Source organism: Fopius arisanus, unplaced genomic scaffold (assembly GCF_000806365.1).
Source record: "Fopius arisanus strain USDA-PBARC FA_bdor unplaced genomic scaffold, ASM80636v1 scaffold00026, whole genome shotgun sequence".
In the NCBI taxonomy this organism is placed as follows: domain Eukaryota; kingdom Metazoa; phylum Arthropoda; class Insecta; order Hymenoptera; family Braconidae; genus Fopius; species Fopius arisanus.
Window position 1 is genome coordinate 170,223 of NW_011887765.1, and position 23,873 is coordinate 194,095.

The 23,873-nt window shown below is 39.3% G+C and overlaps 4 protein-coding genes and 1 long non-coding RNA gene across 13 annotated transcripts; 3 read left to right on the forward strand and 2 right to left on the reverse strand.

Annotated features, from left to right (window-relative positions):
* Positions 1 to 179: 179 nt before the first annotated feature.
* Positions 180 to 2,031, forward strand: LOC105264881 (solute carrier family 46 member 3-like). Its single transcript, XM_011302051.1, has 4 exons — positions 180 to 691; positions 752 to 835; positions 1,117 to 1,273; positions 1,434 to 2,031. The coding sequence occupies exons 1-4, from the start codon at positions 559 to 561 to the stop codon at positions 1,651 to 1,653; spliced, it is 594 nt and encodes a 197-aa protein (XP_011300353.1). The 5' UTR covers positions 180 to 558; the 3' UTR covers positions 1,654 to 2,031.
* A 93-nt stretch (positions 2,032 to 2,124) lies between these two features.
* Positions 2,125 to 6,545, forward strand: LOC105264884 (angiotensin-converting enzyme-like). 6 transcript variants are annotated; one of them, XM_011302054.1, is made up of 5 exons: positions 2,856 to 2,987; positions 3,104 to 3,225; positions 3,538 to 3,729; positions 4,048 to 4,426; positions 4,782 to 6,545. In XM_011302054.1, exons 2-5 carry the CDS (start codon positions 3,214 to 3,216, stop codon positions 6,341 to 6,343), a joined length of 2,145 nt encoding a protein of 714 aa, XP_011300356.1. In that variant the 5' UTR covers positions 2,856 to 2,987; positions 3,104 to 3,213; the 3' UTR covers positions 6,344 to 6,545. The 6 variants fall into 6 exon arrangements, with proteins under 6 accessions (XP_011300357.1, XP_011300361.1, XP_011300356.1 ...); XM_011302055.1 differs by lacking the exons at positions 2,856 to 2,987; positions 3,104 to 3,225 and adding an exon at positions 2,125 to 2,670; XM_011302059.1 differs by lacking the exons at positions 2,856 to 2,987; positions 3,104 to 3,225 and adding an exon at positions 2,734 to 2,826.
* A 493-nt stretch (positions 6,546 to 7,038) lies between these two features.
* LOC105264886 (uncharacterized) lies at positions 7,039 to 17,387 on the forward strand. 3 transcript variants are annotated; one of them, XM_011302064.1, is made up of 5 exons: positions 7,039 to 7,728; positions 11,022 to 11,383; positions 11,701 to 11,796; positions 11,865 to 15,754; positions 16,012 to 17,387. In XM_011302064.1, the coding sequence occupies exons 2-5, from the start codon at positions 11,042 to 11,044 to the stop codon at positions 16,181 to 16,183; spliced, it is 4,500 nt and encodes a 1,499-aa protein (XP_011300366.1). In that variant the 5' UTR covers positions 7,039 to 7,728; positions 11,022 to 11,041; the 3' UTR covers positions 16,184 to 17,387. The 3 variants fall into 3 exon arrangements, with proteins under 3 accessions (XP_011300366.1, XP_011300364.1, XP_011300365.1); XM_011302062.1 differs by lacking the exon at positions 7,039 to 7,728 and adding an exon at positions 8,459 to 9,516; XM_011302063.1 differs by lacking the exon at positions 7,039 to 7,728 and adding an exon at positions 10,355 to 10,723.
* On the reverse strand, positions 7,739 to 8,908 carry LOC105264887 (uncharacterized). The gene is made up of 3 exons (XR_892025.1): positions 8,817 to 8,908; positions 8,437 to 8,722; positions 7,739 to 8,358 (listed from the first exon to the last, which is right to left on the reverse strand). It is a non-coding gene; the product is annotated as an uncharacterized lncRNA (long non-coding RNA).
* Positions 16,829 to 22,925, reverse strand: put (activin A receptor type 2 punt). 2 transcript variants are annotated; one of them, XR_892024.1, is made up of 8 exons: positions 21,837 to 22,925; positions 21,022 to 21,512; positions 20,371 to 20,937; positions 20,115 to 20,252; positions 19,906 to 20,037; positions 19,647 to 19,824; positions 18,861 to 18,953; positions 16,829 to 18,760 (listed from the first exon to the last, which is right to left on the reverse strand). XR_892024.1 is itself a non-coding variant. In XM_011302061.1 (7 exons), the coding sequence occupies exons 1-7, from the start codon at positions 21,883 to 21,885 to the stop codon at positions 18,934 to 18,936; spliced, it is 1,575 nt and encodes a 524-aa protein (XP_011300363.1). In that variant the 5' UTR covers positions 21,886 to 22,925; the 3' UTR covers positions 16,829 to 18,933. The 2 variants fall into 2 exon arrangements, 1 of the variants encoding a protein (XP_011300363.1); XM_011302061.1 differs by having other exon boundaries at positions 16,829 to 18,953.
* Positions 22,926 to 23,873: the final 948 nt, after the last annotated feature.

Below are 23,873 nucleotides of genomic sequence, written 5' to 3' on the forward strand. Positions count from 1 at the left end.
GACCTTATCCGAACAGGTGACAAAAACCGCGGCAATAGGAACAGAAAACCGCGGAAATACAGATCAATGTTAACGCGAGTCCCCACACCGAAATCAACTATTCCACGAAATGCCATTTTTCTCCTTTTTTTCTATCAGTCGATGAATTTCAATGAATTTACGATAAGCGACAGTCGACTTTCCCTCGAATTGTCGACGCGCATTTTAAATCGAATCTATTATTCTGCAATAAAATTTCTCAACCAATTGCCAATGCATCAATGAATTCTCAGCTTTTGAAACAATTCGGAATTTTTTACCTTGTCATTTGGTGTTTATTTATTGCGGCAGTAAAAACGTTCTCGGAAAATTACATTCGTACAAAAATTGAAAAAAAGCCTCCAATTTCCACTCAGTGATTAGCATTCGTTATTTATTAAATGCTCGTTGATGATGTAATAATGGCCGTGAAAATTCAATAACTTTTGCCTGTCAATGAAGGAAAACAGAAGGAAGTGATAGATTGCAGTGGAATTCAAGGATGAAAAATTGAAATATTACTGTTTGACCGTAGGAACGATGATATCCGTCGGATTCTTCAGCCATTTCCTGAAGATCGATGATGCTTTGGTGGGAGTCATGAGCTGCATGAGCAAAATACTGGCGAGTTTGGTCTATTCATTTGCCACTGAAGACTGGATGATGTATCTCGGTGAGAACCAGCGAATACTCATCAGAATTAAACAATGTCGTAATTATATTTAAATTCCAGCACCACTCGTGGAGATTGTCAATGGCACATCGTTCATAGCAATGCGTTCAATAGCCTCGAAGCTAGTGCCAACCGATGAACTGGGTACGCAAAAATTCAACAGTAAAATTAAAATAAAATACTGCAGTAAAGAAGAGGTAAAGAGCAACAAGTCGATTTGTTTGTTATTGAAGTGTTTAAAAGATATCTCCGAATCTAGAGGCCGGAGGGAAAATTTGATGAGGACCTTTTTTGCAGAGTGGATTGAGATCTAGAAAAAAGGTTCTCATGAGAATTCCGGTATGGCCCTCAGACAGTCCGAATCGACTGATTTTTCTCGTTTACCTCTTCACCTCTGAATCCATCTAATGAGCAGTTGTCTTCAGGCAAAGTTAATTCATTATTCGGTGTCTGCGAATCTCTGATGCCCCTCGTGTACGGTCCAATATACAGTTCTGTTTATGCATCGACAATGAACACCCTCCCAGGTACATTCTTTTTACTCGGTGGATGTCTGACAGCTCCAGCAGTAGTTGCTTTCTTGTAAGTATCTGGATCAAAATTGTTTTTCATTGTCCACTACCATTTTTAACGCCATTCCCAACCGCTTCCACCATAATTTTCATTGACATGAATGAGTAACAGTCGAGTCGACCAACGAATCATTAGTCCCCCATTCAAAATAGATATAATGTGTGCGTAGATGGCTGTACAGAGAGCACAGGAGGGACCGGGCTACATTGGAGCGCGCAATGAGGAAGGAAAAGTCGAGTAAAACCGAAGAACGAGAAGCCAATGGGAGTGTTGCTGTTGAAACAAAGACCGAGAATGATAAAGAACTGCGAGTTCAGATAATGATGAATGATAAACAGTCAGAGTCAAAAGCCTATGACAATCCGACATTTATCACTGAACACTTATGATCCCATGTAACTATTTCTACTATTTCTACTATTTCTACGATTTCTACTATTTCCACTTGTTGATGCTGAAGGAGAAGGAAGAAAGGGAAAAATAGAAAATGAAATTCAATATTCTCCATTTTAACATGTATACATGGGTTGAAAGGTAAAAATTATGTAAAGCCTAATCACATCTAAAAGTGATTTAGTTTTCTTTTAAAACGTTCTGTCATCACACATCGATAGGTCTCTCGTTAGTTCTCCTATTATTGTACTGTAGGTAAGAACAAGGCAAGAAGACTAATATCCTATTTTCTTCATCACTATCCTAGAAATAATCGTACTTAAGTTATTTATTTAACGACGAAATAAAACCAGATGAGAGTGGTTTGATTGATAGCAGTATTACTACGATTACTACGTACCATTTAGAAAAATTTATGACAAATAACACGTGCATTATTAAACGTTTCGTCTCGATAAATAATCCAATATTTCATATTGTGATATAGCATTAGGTGGGCAGTTTTTGTATATATGTAGTTTCAATAAATCAGAGTTATGGTGAATGGAAATTTTTGAATTGTCTCATGCTTTCGAGTAGTGTAGCTCCATGGAGACAGGAAATATCTCCGATGAGAACGAGACCTGAGAGGTGCGATGGCCTGTTTTATGCACAGAGTACTCACAATCATTCACAACTGTTGAATAAAGCCCATAAAGCCCAAATACCAGTGTAAAATGGTGTACTTATAGGTACAGATTGTGATTATATGGGTACAACCTGTAATAATACCACAATATATGTTCACTCATTTCGTCATAGGATAGTTGATAGTACGCTGATCATGTCATCGGAGTGATTGGTCTGATATGAAAGAATTTGGACGAACTGAACTTTGAACGTCAATTCGATTTCAGTTGTTACGCACTGAATAACATTTATTTTATTTCCATTGAAAAGTCGAGGCGCAATCATCTGTTCTCCAGTACGATTTTTGTATCATTTGGTGACGGAGCTGGTCTTTAATTCCAAAGGTAGAAATTTACTGAATTTTATTATAACACATGTTTCTTTGCAATTGACCTCGCGTGCTAACGTAACCGGTAGAGTTACATACCAAAACGGTATAAAGATAATCAACCGACAGTTGAAGCCAACCCGGCAACTTTGTAACACATCATTCAAACTCGGTAAAAAATAAAATCAACAAAATCGAGAATAAGTCAAGTATATTTAACTGTCGTCACTCAAAATTCAAGAACTCTTTAAAATTGTATACAATTGCTGAGTTACAGTCTGAAATTGGGGGACAACACCAGAGCCCAACAATCCTTTCGCAATTATCATTGAGGTCACTTGTAAATTATATTATTGAGTAATGAAAAATGTTTAATGGGAATAAACGACAAGAACGTGAAATGAGCGGGAGAAGAAAAATAATTGTTGAATTTCTTGGTGTATTTTTAGCTTGATGTCATTATCAACGGTTTCGTTTTACTCAGTTTATTATTTCATCGAGGAATTCGGTTAAGCCTCATCCCAAGAATTACTGAATATATTTTTTGAGGATAAATTCAATGATTAAACAGGTAAAATACTCCCAATCAGATTGATAAACGTGGGCCATGAGTCATGATGATTGGGTATTCGTTGTGATCATGTGAGGGTCAGAAGTTAAGTAGAAGCATATTAAGAAAGCAGAAATCAAGACGAGTTTTGCTGAGTGGCTTGCATCGGAGTATTGTCTTTCAAATTGTGTTCTACTATCTTGATTTAATAATTCACGTTGACGCATTGTTCTGTTTGTATTTTCCCTTATTTATGTGGAATGTTAATTCAGGGAATAATTCACTCGAACTTGTGACGAAATATTTTTTGGTGATATTCCATTTCTTTTTAAGGTACGAGGTATGAATCTGAAGTGGTCTTTCGTAATTCTGAGTCTTCTCGTCAGCATAAATGGATTATCAGAATCGGAGCTCGATTCGTTTGTCAAATTAACTGCCCTCGGTTACGAGGATGCGTGCACCAAAGCAGCTGAAGCCAAATGGTTATTTATCAAGGAATGTAACAATGCAAGCCGCCGGACATGGGTAAATACCGTAATTAGAATTAAGTACCGAAGTAGTAAAGTGGGATGACTCGAATTCACTGTTTTTCTCAGCTATCGATTTATCTCGAGAGCCATAATCTTTGCATAGAAACATCAGAGGACTTTTTTGTGGACCATTAAATTCTCAACAAAAAAGGTGTCTTGATGTTTTCTCCTGGAATCTATAACTTTTGAGATTAATCGACTCAAAGATCCAACTGCAGAACTCGACTTATTTCGTTTTACCATTGTCCTGTTGTTTATAAAATTGAAAGTAAAAATGTTGTTATTTAATTGTATTCGGATTGTTTAATCGCAGGAAGAAACACTGGTAGAGTACGCTGAATACGTACGTACGCAGAAGACCGAAATTCCTGGAATGATTAATGGAACCCTCGAGAATTCCCAATTACAATACAAGCTTGATCTTATATCAAAACCTGGTGATGCCTCGATGGAGCCTGAAGATTGGCAATACTTTGTTTCTTTCCTTGGTGCAGCAGAATTATCGAAAATTATTGGTAATGAGTCGATGCCTGATAGATCCCTGAGACAGCGCACCGAGACCCTTCTGTCGAGAAATTCTTCAGCTGATGAAAAATTCGAGATATGGACATCATGGTATGAGAACTTCAAGCCATCAATCAGTCATTTCGCTGAGAGCCTCAAACTAGTAGAGAACGCTACTGCAGCTAATGGTGAGTTAATTACACTTATTAATTCTCAATACTCGGTAATTATCCGTGCACTTGGCAATTCCGAAAAACCCTGACATGGAAATCTTCAACTCGATGTATGTCTACAGATAATGCATTCGTGATATATGAATGAATTTCAATAAATCTAATCAGTTTAAATAATTCGTCCCCCAACGCAGAGATTGAATTCATTACGAAAATGCAAAATCTTCTCTAATTTTAGACGAAAACCTTAAGTACTATTTCTCATCGGCAATTCATTAAACTAAAAATGATCTGCATATTTTTGCTTTGAATCGATAGCTTTCGAGATGAATAGAAAATTAATTAAATATGCATAATTGATTATTTACAGATATGGAGAGCATTGATAAGTACTGGCTCATGCTAAATGACTATGAAAAAAGTTACGAGGAGGCCGAAAGGCTCTGGGAAGACGTATCTCGCCTCCACAGAAGAATTCTAGAATTCCTGCAGAAGAGACTGACCAAAAAATATTCTAATACCTCTAGAATTAATGAAACGTTACCAGCTCATTTACTTGGATCCCTCGAGGGCTACGACTGGACCCAGCTTGCCCTGCAGACGATCCCCTACCCCGACATAACTTTTGAAATAAGGGAAAAACTCCTGAAGAGGGATTTACTCGGTAAAAATCTGTACAAGGCAGCCTCTCGCCTTGGAAAAATACTGTTGAAACACGTACCTGAAACTCCATTTTGGGAGGAGAGTGATTTTACCGCACAGTGTCCATCACGTTTGATAGATCTTTGCACAGGCACCATGAGACTGTCCACTTGCTCAGACCAGTCGTCTATTTCGAGTTATCTATCTGCACATAAGGATGTGGCAAGAGCATTGATTCACCAGATGTGGATAGAAAACATTCCGATCCTCAACGTGGCCAACAGATACTCCGCTCTTGACTCAGCAATGGAGGAATTGTTCGGTGTTTTATCCATGAGCCGAGCCTGGCTCCTATCCCTGAACCTAGTGAACGAAACTGATGATCAGGACGAAGTACGAGTCGTGTCGTTGATGATGACAGCCCTCGATGTCCTCCCGAGGATGGCGTATTATCTTGGAGCCGATCTGTGGAGGCTCCACGTCATCCAGAATAAATCATTGACTCCTGGGGAATTGACTGTCGCTTGGTGGGAATATCGGGAGAAGTACGAGGGGATTTCCACAGTGGATACCAGTGTACCGACTTTTTTAGATGACGAATTCATCATCAGTAATAAACCTTATCTGTCGAAGTTCTTGGGAATACTCCTGGGTTTTCAAATATACGAAAATATAATGGATTCCACGGAGATGAGATACGAGAAGGTGCAGGCATTCGGGCAGAAACACGAGCTGATAAAAATGATTCAATACGGTTCTGAGGATAATTGGAGGGAAACTATCAAGAAATACCTGAATATTTACGAGATATCTTCAGATTCTCTGTTGAAGTATTTCTCGCCGTTGGAGGAGTTCCTCGACGAGTTCGATGATGAGTCGATGGACTTCAATCCCTCGGCCTTAGAAAAGGCGATTGAAGAATTGGAAGACGACAAAAAGAAAATTGCTGTTTCTTATAGAAGCAAAGAGATGACAACCCTACCTACCACGGCGTCAACATCGACGTCGAAAGACGGCGAGTCATCGAAGTCTCAAACAACTTCAAGCGAACTGAAAACTTCCCCGCATCAGTCCTCATCAACCCGGGAAAACACAACGAAAACAGTGAAAGAAGGACACTCTGTGGAGAAGAAAAATCCTCAGGAGAACGAGGAAGTTATAAAATCTGGAACGAGCAAAGCTGTTTGGGCTGTCGGTGCTGTCTTAATAGCTACGGTAACAATCGTCATAATCGCGATATTTGGACGTCAAAGATGTCGGAAAACACCAAAGAATAGGAGATACGTGTAGAGCCATGACGAGAGGAACAGACAGAAGAAATTCTGCAGCGAAGCTATAGAACAACTGCGGTCTACTGTATTCTTCTCAGTTTTCAAGAAATATCTAAAAACTTGTGATTACCTTTTTGTGGGGTTTCATCTGCTCTACAAAAATGTTTATGAGAAGAATTTTTGGTTTTCCTACGAATACCGAAATAATTTGCCAAAATTGGTAATCAACAGATCGAATTGACCGTTTTACCGCTACAGGATTAATTAAATCGTAGATTAAGGATTAGATGTAACATTCCGCAGAAATTTCTCTGCCAAAGGGTAATATTTCGTAGGATTATCAAGTTATTTATATGTATTAGTCCACGATTGAATTTCCTCTTCAGAAATATGTGATACCACATGAACAGTATTTCGTTTTTTTTTCGAAAATAAAGAACAGCGTCGAAAGGTATATTCAATTGATAAAAATACGCACGCATATGCTGTTACCTAAATGTAGGTAAAATCACTTAAAACTAGTATTTATTGCGCACAACACGCACAAAAAAAAAATGATAGGAAAACCTCGCAAATTCGGTTGAGATTTCTATCGACTTTCTATTGAACTCTCCACAAATTTTTTGTTAAATAAAAAATGATCACTAGAAAATTCTACTTTCCCCTTTTTTCATCATGAAAATCGGATAAAAAACTGTAAAAGGTTGAGCCGTTAGAAAAATCGATTCTCTCGAATTGATTCGGAATATTTTTTCAGAATTTTCAACGCAGAATAAAAAAACTAATAGACAACTCAATAGAACTTCAACAGAATTTTCCAGCACATTTGCTAGTTTTTTTTCTGTGAATTTTTTAATATAATATATAAAGCCCCCATTTACATAATTCCACCCTTCTGTTGAATAACCCGCGTGTTTCATTCATAATCAGTGGATTCTGGGCCGCTCATTGTTAATAATTGTCTGGTGTAAATAATTGTCGAATATGTGGTGTACATGCTGGATCAATGAATAGAGTAAATTTATATTTTTTTATAAGATGTATGGAAATAAAAAATGACAAAAATTGAGAGATTTTTCTTCATTCCCCTGGATAAGCTAGTCAAGGCCGAGTGTCAACTTTCAAAATATGAGGGCGATAGTTGCAAGTAGGGAAAACTACCCCCTGTAATCGAATAGTTGTCCAAGCATGCGCTTCAATGTTCGACAGAGGGATTGTTGCATGCAGGGAGGGGCGAGTGACTCAGTCAGTTATTCAGTATTTTCAATCAAAAATATTCTACTTCCTCCGGAAAAAGCGCCCACAACCCCAAGATCTAATCGCCCATTACTGCAACAACAACAATGGCCTTGTTCACCACTTAAAACTGCGATGAACAAATTACTCCAATCATATGAACCAAAGGTGAGTGACAATGGCTTCAATATTTCATGGAATCAACCCCATGTCATTCGATTGTACAGCTAGTTGAGTTTATTTTTACGTGGAATGCAGAAAAAAAGAAATCTTTATAATCTAGCTCTGAATTTTCCAAAGTGACCCCAGCAGCCAAGAGGGTCTTCGATCTTGGACACGATCCAACTCACTTTTCTCGCACTATTTCTCAGAAGTCAATGCGTTGAATACTTGTTGAGATACGGTACAAGTACAATATTCCACGATAACACCAGAAAAAAAGTGATTAATAAATACCAATGAAGCTGATAAAAAAAAAAGATGCAGCGCCGATTGAACTTCTAGTGTAGAGAACGCTTGATTGATTCCCTGTGTTCATAATTTTTCCATCTCTCCATATCAGTGACTTCGTACTCGAGTTATTAACTATTTCCAGGCGTGCTCACTCGACCCAATGAAAAGGGTTGTTATTTTAAAACTCCACACATCTTTCAGGCATGTGTGGACATATGCCATGTATATCTGAATGCCAGTGGCATGCTCATATGCCAGAGCCTTCAGTTCTCCCATATATTTATAAGCATCATCTTCTTTTTGTCAATCCAATCCTTTTGGACTTCCATTCACTACCCATATATTCTAAAATTCCACGAGACATGATCCATAAAAACAAAATAATGAGGAAAATATAACGGATAATATTTACTAGTGGCACACCTTTGGAGGCACCTGTGCAAGTAGATTGTGCAGTTGAAGGGTATAATTTAATGAACTCCAGGAGATTGAGGAAGAGAGGACTTCTGCCATGTGTATTGTGTTATTCTTGTTCTGCACCAGGTCGTATTAATAGAGATCAAACTCAGCGTCGTGTCGTGTCGTGTGCAAGATCTCTCCCGCGCGGAGTAAATGCAATCATACCAGTTTGAGTCAGACTTTAGTCCATGAATGTGCTGAGTACTGAATCCCTTGGAACTCCCTTGTGAAAGAATATCAATCAAATAATCTAAAAGACAATAGAGTTGTTAATTCGTTGATGGCGACAGTTGATAAAGACAGTTAATGCAGACAGTTGATGCAGACAGTTGATGCAGTCTTACCTGCTAATTACTGGAGCTAATTACTCATTCTTCAGCAGTGAATAACGTGAAATTTTTCAATTAATGAATAATGAAGACTGTGATGTGTTAATACTCTATGAAGCATTGGCAATTTCCTACGAGATTTACAATACCAAGAAGATGGGATAAAATGATTAGTCATTAGGTCGGTGGCTGCCCAATTAACCGGAGCAATTGTATCCTCACTTGTTGCAATTTAGACAGAGTCGTCCCTCTCCACTCCAATTGACGTAACATCTATTAATATCAATCCTGGACATCTAACTTCCTTTCAATTGATTGCTGATATGATTTCCCTTTTTCTCTCGCTCATATGGCGTTTCCTGGGCGTTATCTCTGTCGAGAATCATCGGATTAATTGTTGATTCAGCAGTTGAGCCTAGAGAGATTGAAAGTCTTCGAGCGAATCCAGTGTAATGTACTCAGAAGTGATAAACATTGTGAATATGCTGTGATAGAGTTCTTGGTATTTGAGAATAAAGTGAGGGGTGGAGAAACAGGGCTTGCCTGCGTCAAATGATGCTAGTAGTTCTTTTATGCGTCATCATGAAGATAGCAGAGTTATCCGTCGGCCCTCTGAATTCCCCTTTGGCCAGGGAATCAACGACTTGTGATAAACCCAAACGCCGATGTCGCATACACGGACGCAATGTCAAAAACAGAAACTACGGAAGAAAGAGTAAGATATTTCAATTGTATTTGCTCTGACAATGTCCAAGTACTTGTTATTATTTGGTGCGTAACTTTCGACAAGAAAATTATACGAGTGAAACCTCAAAAATTGTAATTAATATTTGAATTGTCTTTTTTTCAACATTCAGTACTTGAATGAATCATTGAAATAATAATTTTTCTTATTCATGAAATGTCATGGCGATTGTAGGGAAAATTTTGAATTTCAATTCATAAATTACTGGAAGAAAATGGAGTGGCATTATTGTTGTTATTTCAAGGTCTTCCATTGAAAATAGATAAATTATTATTTTGTTTTATTGAGCAGATTGGAAGTCAGGGCTCTGGAGTTTAAATAATAAAACAATTTCAAAATATGCGGAAATGTGGGATTAGATGGTGGCTCAAACGAAAGTTCTTCAAGTGTAAAAGCATTTCTGGATAAAAAGTAGTAGAAGAACTTGGATATCCTTAAGTGATATTGCATGAATCATTAAGTCGTTGAACGTTCTGTCCAATTGCGCACGTTTCCCTCGTTGAGGGGAGAAATATCAGTAGTTCTAATTCCCAGTTATAAATTCTCAAATAATCCGTGAAATAACTCCCCAGAATATTCGACAGGATCACAAGAATCCAAAAATAAAAACAAAAATTCGTCTACATAGGACCAAGCTCAATAATTAAATTTAATAATAAATATATAATACAAATACATGAACCGTGATAATTGGAGGATTGTTGGATGTGAATTGTTGGGGTCGTCCCCCAAAAATCTGTTATTACACTCCAGCAATTGCGCATGCGTTATTTCATTCGTATGTGCAGCAGCCATTGCTCCACGAGAGTGACGTCAGTTCACTGACAATTTTCATTTCTCCCAGTGGTTCAAAGTGGAGAAGTCATACGGGTGTAGTCCAGATGTAGGCAATATTGCCCAACAATCTGTGACAACTTGACGAGTTGACAGTTGTGGCAAGTGGTTTACCAGGATAAACGCTCTAAATTCTAGTTCTTCCAAATATTGATCTGGTATTTGATGCAAGAGCCACGGTTGTCTTGATCATCTACGGTGTGTCAGTGATGAAATCAAGTACAACTCGTAATGATAATCCCCCTGTTTCGTATTTCTCATTCTGATGTGAAAAATAAAGAGACGTGGGTTCGTCGTCGTAGCCTACGCGAGGGACGGATCGATCGTAATGCCATGTAGGAAGGTTAGTACTCGATGTCGAAATAGGTTCACTCTCTCTCTCATATGAAGTGAGAAATCAATAACACCACGAGAAGTAAAGGATAAACATCATTGACACATGATTGGAATCATTACAATTGAGTTGAGCGATGTGACATTTGATATTCATTGTTAGGTGTAATGCTAATCTTTCCATTTTTGGGTATGCGATTGTTGAGACTCGTTGTTTAATGCATTGAATGCATTTTTCGATGATGAAATGCAGTTGACAGCACATTCTGCCTATTGCTAATTGGTTTTTTTCATTATTCTTTGTTCAGGCTGTGGCAGAAGAGCAACAATGATGGAAGATCCTCAGACCCCGGGCTCTGACTGCAATTCGAATCCAGCAGATCCAAATTCTCAGGATCTGATAGGCTCGGAATTTATCCAGGACAACTCTGATTACCAGTGGTTCATTGATTATGGGTACAGGGATGGAAGTCTCCATGTTCATCCAAGTGTCCTTTCTTCTCTGTCCATGTCGTACACCCAAGATGATCTGGGTTACTACGACGATTTGGCACGAAATCTGGATGCCAATCTTGCTGAAGTGGATATGGAGAGTTTTCGCACTGCTGACATACACACTCTCCTCACAGCTCTCCCAGTCATGTGCACTGATCCCGTCCAGCAATCAGAGGTAATAAGACAAGTATTTTTGAAATTCCCTCGTGCAATAATTCAGGGGCACAGTAAAACGTTTCAAGCGAATTTTGGCTGTCCGCCAATTTTCAATGAATATCCCGGAATTGAGGGCAGATATCAAAATTGTTGTCATAACATTTTTTCAAGAGCTCATTCAAAGCCGGAGAAAAGATTATTATCAAAATTGCGATATCTGCTCTCAATTCTGGGATATTCATTGAGAACTAGCAGAGTCCAATTGAATCTTTTTTTTTTAATTAATTTTTTTATATATATTCAATCATTTTCGTTTTCATTATTTTTGCGAAACAGTTTAATTACCAGAGGGAGCGTTATGCCAGCATTTCTGGCTCTGTCATGGAGAAAATCGACATTGGCTCCTCCATCAGTCCCCATTCCAGCAGTCAGGTACGATAGAATGAATTTAACGCCTGTTTTTCATAACACACCACTCAACGATAAATGTTTGATTAAAGGGAGAAGATTCGGCTTGTTCCACGACCGATACGATTTCCATCTGCAAATCATCCCTACTGTTCTCCCCAGTGAAGGAGACACCGATGTTGCCCCCCGGGGGAAGCTACAGTGTTGACTCTTTAGACTGTGAAGACATGCTCTTGACTTGTCAAACGCATAACAAAAACAATTACACAATAGCCTTCGAGGGTAGCATGACGATGTACTCAGACGCGTCCCAAGACTTCGAGAGCCAGGAGAAGAGTCAGAAGTCGAATCAACCCCGCGAGACATTCTACAACACCAATATTGACCTGAAGAACATGATGGACCTATCGATGGCCTGTTCTGACTCGAAAATCTACACGACTTGGAGTAATCTAAAGCACTCATCAAACCACAAAGTAATGATACGTCATGGCTCTGGTAATAACAATACAATAGCAAATCTGTCATTAGCTGCAACAGCTCTAAGTAAAGCAGGAGCGACAGCGACCCCAGGAGTAGACAGTGATCTATTGAATACAAATAAGAGGAGCCAAAGTTTACCAGATTTGAGAAAAGCCCCAGATCTGAATCACTCGAGTCTCCTGCCCCTAAACTTTTCAATAGATTCTGCAGAATCCAATCACCAGAATCTCCACAACTCAGGATTGATGAGTAGATCGATAAACGAGAGCTCCACAAACAGCACAACATCTGGGAAAAAAATCCAAAACATGAGTCTCGTTAAATTATTTATGAAGCAAAAGAGCATGAGTGCCGAGGGCATGAGTCTGACCCTAGACCAATCTGACTCAGCGAGTGACAACGACTGGCCTACGAGTAACAACAATAGCAACAGTCACAGTAGCAGTGACACAAACACCAACACCCAAATTCATCGTAAAAATATTAATGAAAAATCCAACATTCCAGAGAATGATTTCACAATAAACTGGTTGAAAACCGAGTGCCACAGAAGTACATCGAGCAACGAGGTCAGTTCCTCCAATACATCAAAACGTATTCCATCGATAAAAGAATTCAAGGAGGAGTCGCCCTCGGTGGAGGAGTTGTCCGAGAGCCTGTTGAAATCGGAAGCAGACGTCGATAAGATTCACATCGATGAGAGACAAACACCGAGCCTGAGAAAAACAACAGGCATCCAAACAATAACCGAAGTAGAGGAGAATGGAGTGCAGACCTCACTGCTGTACTCCCTCGGCCCACCAAAGAATAATATGCCATATCTACGTGAGACTCTAGTCGACAAGAAACCGGTTTACGTAGTCTACCCAAACTACACACTCCCAGATCTATCATTCCTCAAAGCCAAAGAATCTCTGGAGAACATGATTTCCCTGAAGCCCCACGAGAGAATCGGTTGTAAAAAGAATGGAAGAACGACCCGTCCCTTCTCCTGCAACGACATAGAGGCCCTCAAACAACGAGGCTTCTCTCACATCAAAGACTGGGAGTCCCTGACCTTCCTCCTGCCCTCGGAGTACAGAAAAATCCTTCACGATGTGCCTGACATCCCGAGGCATGTTAAACTTGGGGAGGAAACGAGAAAGCCCTTGTTCTGTTTATCACCTCCAATGCGTCACCGGATGAGAATGAATAATGATATAACAGCAGCTGGAAACGTGTCATCGAGCAGCAGTACAGCGACCCAACCCTCCTCAGGGTACCGTGGCTCCTCAACAATTCTCACTGACTCATCGTTGAACCCTCAGGGTGGCAGCAATCCTCTCTATTTATATCGTTATGACAGCATGAGTTCGGAGAATAGCCTCATCAACCAGGATAGGAAGAATGCTCCCCACCAGCCAGGACCGGCAAAACGATCTGTCTCCCTTCCCCAGGGTGACGACAGAGATACGATTCCTAGTGGAAAAGTACCCCCAAGGCCTCCACTACCAAGAAGTATCCTGCGAAAACCTCCAAATTCAAATAAACGCTACAGCATGTTCGAGATAGGAGTCGAGGAGGCAGAGAGACAGTCCACAGAATCAAATAAGAGAATGTCCCTGCAGGAGCCCTACTACATCAACAATGATCATCAACTTCTGCGACATGGGAGGATCATAGACTCCGACAAAGACGTCGATGAAGTCGAGGAGAGGAGATACGTCGAGAGGATGAAGGAAGCTGCTGCAGCTAATTTAATCATCTCCGAGGATGAATTACATATCGATGAGACCAGACGACAGGATGACATAAAACAGTTGGAGGAGTTCCTCAGACGGAGTGGATTCTCCTCAAACAGCAGTGACGATGGTAGTGAGGATTCTGATATTAAACTTCGATCATATGTCAGAAAATTCTTAGCTTTAAAAATGAATAAAGATGTGGCAAAGGGTGCGGAGATGCTGGAGTCCCAAAAGAAGACTGTGAGCTTCGCTGTCCACCAGCGTAAGGCACACTTGGCTATCAAAGGAGAGACTAATGGACTTGACAATGATAAAGAGAATACTCATGCATTACCAATAGATTCCTCAGAGGGCAAGCCAATAGATCTGAACGACAGATTCAAATTCATAGGTTCAGTGAGTAAAGCAGTGGATTTATTGATCAGGTATTGGCAGTCTGACCCGAAGGACGAGTACGAGAAAAATAATGAGTGCGCTCAGCTGTGCCTGAGCTATTTGTGTCCTACACTGTACGCAATAATGACCAATGGGCTGAAACCACATTTAAATTCTACATTCGGCCCCATCAGCAATAGCGTATGGCAGGTGGTCGAGGCATCCTCCCAGCAGGGTCCACTGACAAATACCCTGAACGATCTAGTTCAGAAAATAAATAGTGAGGACTTCATGACAGAGGGCCTCTTGAAGTTCCACGCCTTCGTCTTCGGCCTGTTGAACCTGCGAGCCTTGGACGCATGGTTCGCCTATTTGTGCACCAGAGAGTCAATCCTGAGAAAGCACTACACCACTGGGAGTTTATTCGTAGCAGCGCTAGGGTGTGCAGAGACAAGAGAAGTAATCGACAATTTTCTCGGTCTACTGCAGCCCCTCGCCTTTTGCCCTTTCGAGTTGGACCTCCTGTATCAGTATCGCCAGCTACATAACAGTTTTGGCAATGCCAATGGCATTGGAAGAGCTAGTGACTCGTCCAGAGAGCATCTCGAGGTCAGCCCCGAGTACGTCACTCCTAGGGGAATGAGTCCAAAGAAAGTTCGTCCGAGATCCTGTGGATATGACGACACGAGGGTCGATCCGGATAATGCCATGAAGAAACGCTGGAGCAATCTTATCAGGACCTCCAAGGTGCCTCTGGATGACTCTGAGGATTACACTGACAGTCTCGAACACTCGCCTCTGATGAACCGAGGAAATCGCCGGCACCTGAGGACGACAACTCCAGATCTGAAGGCTCACGACAATGATGATAATGAAGAGTGTAATTCAATTCCTGGTGAATTGAAGTTCCGGAAATTACAGGAGAAGTGGGAGCTGATGATGGGAAAGGAGGAGGCGAGAGAGGCACCCCTGCCAGGGCGATCGTTCTCACCGAATCAAACTCCCACTAGTGTTGGTAAATCAAAAATTCCACGGCTTCTCACTTCTCCCGTAAAACAAGTGTCGAATGCACTATCAGGAAATCCTAAGAGCAAATCACCTGTGAGTGGAATTCCGACGTTGAAAAAATCGATACCCCCGAGCAAATTGGTTCCCAAAAAACATACAGAGATCAAGTCCAAGGAGTTACCTCGGAGGACCAGTCGAGTTGATCAGGAACACGTGGCTCCGACGGCAAGGCCCTACTTGACGAGACCTAGCTCGTTACCTTATAAATCCCACGGAATAACTGCTAAAGAAAAGAATTTAATTTCCCCTCAGAGACGAGCTGCGTCCACTTCCTTGCCGAGGGCAAACACACCTGCTGCATCGAAAAATCCGTCTCGGAAGAAACCTCTCAAGTACGTACTCTTCTTTTATCTTCTCGAATTCCCCAAAATGTGCGAAATCAATGAGTCGATGAAAAAATTTGATTTTTGAGAAAAATTCGCTTTCCCATGCTTCCATTTCATTTTTCATTTTCACTCCTCTAGTTCTCCTGGTCATTATAATATACTCTAAGAGGTAAATAAATTAAAAATCACCACTTTAATCTTAATCTCTTAATGAATCATCTCCATTTGCCAGTGGTCCCCTGAATGACACAATTCGATTTCAGGGAGGTTCGAACGTTGTCCCACCGATTGCCATCGGACAATGGCCACTTGTCTTTCAACGAGGGCGACAGATTGAAAGTGATACTGGAAGTCGACAACAAATGGCTTCTCTGTGCTAAAGGCGAGCGCAAAGGCCTTGTACCACGATCATGCGTCCAACCGTATCAAACTTAACATACGGCAACTCCTGTTCCCAATTAAAGCCAAGATCAGCTAAAAAAACAACTGTACAGTGTATAAAGGACAAAATATTTTAAAAGCGTTTGGTAATAATGGCAAATACAGCTTAGTGATCAGCGATCGCCAATTCTAATAAATTTGCCGCCTCTTTTTATAATGCTTCACCATTTTTTACATTTAATTTGCTAGTTCGTCCCTCCAAGTGAGTTTGGATAATCCCTAGTCATTCTGTCTGATAAAAAAACACACAAAGATATAAGACGATATATTGTGAATTATTAGTTATTCTTGATGATGGCGAAGAGAAATATAATTCTGAGGAATTAGTACATCAGTTAAGGGTTTGTCTATATCTTTTCATAGTTTGCGCCTCTAGGAGAGTCAGTAAAATCATGTCATTGGAATTATAATTTATAGATATGTTACAACTTTAACTGTGATCGTAGCGTGTAGACTCATGAGTTCACGAGCGGTAATAAATCATTTCCTCGTTTCACCTCCGTTAATCGTCTAGAATGTTTAACATCGATGTTCCACGTGGTAACGTGGAATATTTGCGTTTTTTTTTTCATTAATTTTTATCGTCCAGTGTTTAAGTCCATATCATTACGATGTTCACGGGATTTCTGTTATTCTCTGTAGTTCATGTTTTTGCTTACTATTATAGAGTGTAAAGCCTCCTGAGATCGTAAGGAGAAGAAATTATAGTAGCTACATTGCTGAGATTTATTGCTTTATGTACAGTCCATGTGTGCCGCAGACTAAACAGAAAATTAGAAATGTGCAACAGCGATTTGCCAGATGATGGGAATCATTACAGAGTTGAAATTCATACGGATTTATAAAATATAACAGTGGAGGAGGAGTAGTTTGTATATATTCTATATATTAAATGTACAAGTATCTCACTTTGGCTTTACTGACCGAAAATCATTAGATGTTGTACTCATTACGTTGAAAACTAATGATAATTATATCGTATTCTGTGCGGGGATTATTGAAATTAATAAGCAATACATAAAGATGATATGAAAATCACGGATGCGAGTGAACAAGAGATCTGGTTGAAATTTTAGTAACAACACTCATAACTGAGAAAACATATAAGTATGTATACATTTACATAAATAAAATGATGATATTCATGATGGAAAAGTGTTTCGTCTGTTTTACAAAATAAATGATCACTATTTGAAAATGTTAATGATATTTTTTATTGAAAAATTATGGGAGGGAGGGCGAAGGGAGGGATGTGTGTCTACAGATTGTTTCTTATTCATTCGAAAAACTAACTTAGACTGAAAAAACTAATACGCTATAATGAGTTTTGTGCACAGACGCATCGTCGAAACATTCTGGAGAATATAATTGATATTATCGGGTGATGAATGAAAATTTCCAATCTCCCAATATTTTTCTTTTCTTTTATACGTATACCATGGTATTTACATAATTAAACATCTCTTTTTATTTTCACAAGTGTGGACAATGCATTCCAAGTGAAGGATATCCAGCTCATTTACGCCTGTATTTCGCATATAACTGCAATATAACATATAACGATAGCTGCTACATAATCCAGAAAGCAATGATTATTCAATCATGAGTTAGTTTTATAAAAAATTGGACGAAGTATGTCCGTTCAGTCTCTGCCCCTTCGATTCGTCAAATTCAACGAAAAATTCAATGGAAAATAAAACAGTATAAATGGACTATTACCTCGATGACAGATTGCTCAACAAAGCCGAAAAACATTCGCAATCATAACTTCAACAGTTGTTTAAAAATATAGAAAAATATTCCCACAACTGGGGGCTAGTGTAAATTAATAGATTAAAGTGAAAATTCAACACGAGATGGACAAATTTTTCAGCATAATTACATACGCTAGATATTTTAGTACATTTTCGAATCATACAATTGAATTATTTCACTGGTGAGTACGCACTTAATGCTTGTATGGTTTTTTTTTTCAATAACAATTCACTGATCCGATCAACTCCCACATGACTCCCTTTCAAAGCTCATTTCATCAATTAAAGTGAAAAATTGTGCAGGTACGAAATGTATTAGCAACCAAGTTCTTATTTTCCCTCATTCGACATCAATCTAATGCACAATTCGGTAGAAAGGAAGTATGCTGCCGACCAACGATGAAAATAATGACTTGTTACATCTTTATCAATTGCAAGTGATCTATTTTCCACTAGAGGATTCTCAAATTTAATATTGCACGATTGGTGATCCTAAATATCGAAATTCCAACTCAAACATCATGCAAAATAATCACAAATTCCCTCTACTTTTTGGTTTCTTAATACTAAAAAATAATAATGCAGCCAGTGAATTAAAAAAAAATGAAATAAACAGAGAACGTAGAAAAATTAAAAACATATGAGATTATCTACACTATTTGGCACTGTCAAAACCCAATGTCAGTCAACAGATGTCCATTTGATCGATGACTCAAGAATAAATCCTCTCGAGGAAGGAAATCAAGCATGCGTGGGATATTAGCGACGGTTGAACTGTTTGTAGCTACACGAGGAAAACATACGATACTGAGTAGACCTATTACATATAAAATTGTTCTTCCTCTTATTAATTTCCATAATAGTCTTCAAACACACGATTGAAAAAATTGATAAGTTTTTATTCATATGCAGCTTACTCTTCTCTGCGTTAAAATCTTCATCGGTAGAATTCCCTGTACAATTAATTACGTATCCGTGGCCTCGTACGGTTCAGACAAGTAAGTGTCGATCTAAAATTTTATACACATTTCTTTAATTAAAAACTCATGTTGTGGCGATCAAATGAGAATAAATGACCGTGTGAAGATTAATTTTGTTAATATCCATGACAGATTCATAAAGTTTCAATTAATCCTCATGCTGAATGATTTACCAAACGATAAACTTAGTAGAAGCTCCGAAAATTGTCTCGTTATGCTAAATTCCTTGTGGCTATATCAATCGGTTTACACGATTGTATCTACCAGGTACATTGTATTAGGGTCATTATCAGCATCACTGGAGAATTATATAATTCGCGAGTATTTAATGATCATTTTCCCATACTCTTCCCCAAGTTAAAGATTCAACTTCCACCTCCCTAAATGATTGGATTCACTCAGCACAATAGTTAGAGTCATTAGAATTACAGAACGCTAATGAATGGTTAATAGCATTGACGAGGACAACCTTAATCCAGTTAAACAGTTTGAATAAGCGAATAAAATACATGAATTATTTACACTGTTGGCAAGATAACATCACTATTAATATTAGTTGAGCAACAACCGGGCGGCAGTGCAAGTCAGAAAGAAAAAAAATCAAGGCGTTCCTCGTCGGTGTTGCGAAAGAGCCGAGAAAATTAACGTTAAATGAAATAAATACATGATACAGAAAACAGTTGAGTCTAAGATGATGATTACAACTTATAGCTAACTACATACTAGATTCCTTGGTATTCAGACACTCGTTTGTGTTGTCGACTCTGATGAAAGTCGATGAATTTATAACGAGACTTCTACTGAGAGTAGCAACTCGCTCCATGACACACGACGCTGACAGCCTAGCCTCTGCATCATGATCCCAGCACTCCTCCATCGTGTCGCAGATTGCAACGAGCCCCTAAATAATTTCAAAAATTAAAAATCCATTCAATTAAATAAATATCACCACTATTACCAAAATAATTAGGGTCCCACTCACATTGTGTTTTCGCCACGTCTCCAGGATCAGTGGACGTTCCTTTTTATGGACCACACTCTCCTGCATGTCCTCCAGAGTGGGATGCAGTCCCACCTCCTCCTCAAATGGCAATCTGTACTCTCCAATTGGTCCCTACGTGAAGGAAAAAATAAATATATTGTTGAAAAAAAATTGAAATTAATGGAGAAAACGTTTTAAAGACTACTCACATCCTGGACAGTACATCTGGACGCCAATTCCCAGAGAACTAGACCACATGCGTACATGTCAATTCTCAGGAATGAGTCGCGCGTGAAATTTATGGCACCCTCGAGGACTTCCGGAGCCATATATCTCCGAGTACCAACCTGACAACACAGTTAAAAATTCTATTCACTCCACAAAATCGAAAATGAAATCAAATATTACACAAATATGGATTAACAATTTAAAAAAATGATCTAAAAAACGAAAGAATTGTCGTACTTGTCCATGAGTATCTCCGCAGGGTTTCCCGGGGTGAAAAATGAGTGCCAAGCCAAAATCAGCTATACACGCACTCATATCCGATTTCAGAAGGACATTCTTCGACTTGAAGTCCCTGTGAGCAACAGCTGGTTTGTATCCATCAGCCTTGTTAGCTGGAATCTCCTCATGGAGATGCATGAGTCCCCTAGCCATGGACTCTGAAATCCTGCACATCTCTGGCCAACTGACGACATTAGCCTTCAAATAATCACACAAAGAGCCCTTCTCATGATATGCCGTGATCAGCCAGAACTCAGCCTGCAAATTATCACCACGTTTCTCCACACCAATGAAATGCAGAATATCCTCGTGATCCATGTGTGCCAGCTTGAAGATCTCCTGCTCAGTCTGCCAAGACTGTTTGTCCTGCACAGGAAATACTTTGACAGCAACAACATCGTTCTTGTGCTGTGCCTTCCAGACAGCCCCAAACCGTCCCCTCGCCTTTATCTCCACTAGCTGTATTGGACGCAGACCTAAATTAGGGGATGGCTGTGGCAGAGGCAGAGGCTCGAGCGTTGGCACCTGCATGGAGAAAAAAATTATTTACCCAATGAGCTACTATTAATATTCTACTATTTGTCGAATGAAATTTCCCATTGCACTTACCTCATTGAAATACCCAAGTTTTCTCCGCTTATAGCACCAGTATAATGTTGACAGGATAATAATGAGTATTAATAGAGGCACTGACACCGACAGCACCAGTGTGAGAATTTGCTGTTCAGTATTTGGAACTGGTTTGAAATCGTGATGCTCGGTGGGTGGCTCTGTGGGCTGAGGATCCCACGTGTAATTCTGATTACACATATTGCCATCGCAACAGCAGAAGAAGAGTTTTTTCTTCCTCTCTGCGTTCTTTTCTACACATTGATTCTTGTCATAACACTCTTTGCTATCTAGAAAGCAACCCTTCAATTTTATGGTGGACTTCTTCGTCACATCATCAATCTGCCACAGCACAAAGCAGTGATTTCTTTTGTCGGGCTCCTGTGGGGCACATTCCTCTCGCTCAGAGCATCCTGGGCACATCGTTTCATTGTAAAATTCACAGTAAGTCGAGCCCTTGACATCGTGTCCAGATGATACTGCTAGTAAACCTAAAATTTATTAATTTTTATTAATCCCCGAGGTTCAAACGCTATAGGAACAGAAGTAAATTGATTGGAGATGTGTAAAAAAAATATAAAATGTGTGATTACAAAGCACGTGAGTGTTCTAAATCGGAGCAGTGTTAAAACGAGCGACAAATTGATTGATTTTTAAGTTGATGCAGAAGGATGGGATACTGATTTTACACACAACAATGACGAATGGATGTATTAATAACCCCGAGAGAGGGCTCGGTGTTTTTCCCAACAATGGAGATTGGAGTTTAAAAGAGGAGTAAATAGATTGGGGCTATTGTTCCAACATGCTCATACCCAGTAATACGAGGAGATGATACGAAGACACTACATTCAAAGATGCCATTGCGATGTTTTATGACACAACATATAACCAATTTTGTGTTTATCTGGTAGAGAGAAGTGAGAAGGCCAATGCTGTCACTTTTTGCGGCTTCAGCGATAGTGGCGACTCATCCACTTATCATCCACCAACTGAAATCACCGGTACAGTAGAGCTGAATCTCGATAATGGATCACCAACACAAATGAGATGTTGCGTCAAATGAATCTCATCAAGTCGGATATGACTGATGATTTGAGCTCTCAGTGGTATCTGTGATACCAAAAATTCTCCCTCAGAGGCTGGTGTCAACCTCCAGTACCTAGGCCAGCATCTGATTCCAATGAACTGATAAACACTCCAGCTCACACACGTTCCAAGAAAAGATCTCACGGGATAAAATTAGACGTCACTAATCAGTAATTCAGAAGAAAACAATCTGACTCTCTTCTCAATCGTTCAGCATTTTATTCCAGATTTATTCAGAGGAAATTATTGATGCTATCTGATTTCTCATAAAAAATCCCATTTTCACGGATAGTTTATTTCTTGAGGGTGCAGTAACTGAGAATTATTTACATCCTGGATAGTTGATCTGATTTTCCGGAGATTTTAGAATCTGTGCCTGTCAAGGGAAATTGGCGGAATTATTGTCCCAGAATTGTTGTTCCAGTATTTTATGTGGTGTTGATTAACTATTTGGTAAATAATTATTCTCCAATCGCCAACACATGTCTTCCCGCTCTCGTCAATTCTCAGTTGCTCTCAGATTTGCACTAGCCCTCGCCATTCTCGGGCAAATTAAATTTGCGACATTTTTCTCCTTGGTACAAGAGCAGAGACTTGGCCCAAAATAGTTGAGCAGAACGAAATTACACCACTGAGATAAACAGCATTCCAGTCGCTCTTTACATCTCAATTGCACTATTTGGGGCGAAAATTCTCATTGTGCACAGCACGATGCACTTTCTTCCCAGTTATTATTATCTAAAAACACAGGAGAACACACGGAGCACAAAGCAGAACTAGCAGACGCTTTCGGAGTCTAGGGACCCTAGGGACTCACTCGATGGTTCAGTTCAAAGAGGATTGACTAAAGTAGAGGCTCAGTCAAAGAGAATTGACTGAAGTAGAGGTTCAGTTCTGCGGGTTTGAGTAACCCCAGCGGCATCGTAGTACTGCACCCCCAGAAAGGGAGGGCGCAACTCGCAATGGTGGGGTGTCCATCAAGTCGACAGGGTGAATTTTATTTTCTGCGGCATGAATGCTTTTTGTTTGTTTAACTGGAATTTAGCCGCTTGTAGAACGAGTGGAAGGAGGAAGCCACATTTTGTGGAATTTTAAATGAAAAAAATTATTCAATATGTAGAAGATATACTCCTATTGAAACAAATAATTATAATGAGCGCGTTATCTTAACGGTAACGTGCTCGGCTAGCACGCCGACGGCTGGGGTTCGATCCTGCCAACATTCATTTTTTTTTTTTTTAAATAATTCCAATTTTTTCTTTTGTAAATGGCTAATCAATCGAAATATTGTTTAAAAACTGAAAACTTGAAAATCGGAAAGATATCTAGTGAAATTCAAAAATTTGACATTTTTTAAAACGATACTTTCGCAAAATATATACTCATAATGAAATTTGATTATTATAATAGTGCGTTATCCTAGTGGTAACGTGCTTGCCTACCACGCAGACGGTCAGGGTTCGATCCTGCCATCATTCATTTTTTTTTTTTCATAATTCCAATTTTTTCTTTAAGTAGGTATTCAGTGCAATTCAAAAATTCGAAATTTTTGAAAAAGTATCAGGGTAACATGAACATCGAGGAGCTATTCACTGAAATTTCCACTAAAAGTGAAAAATTCTAAATTTTTGAAAAAGTATCAGGAGACCATGACAATCGAGGAGCTATTCACTGAAATTTTCACTGAAAGTGAAAAATTCGAAATTTTTGTAAAAGTATCAGGGGAACATGACAATCGAGGAGCTATTCACTGAAATTTTCAC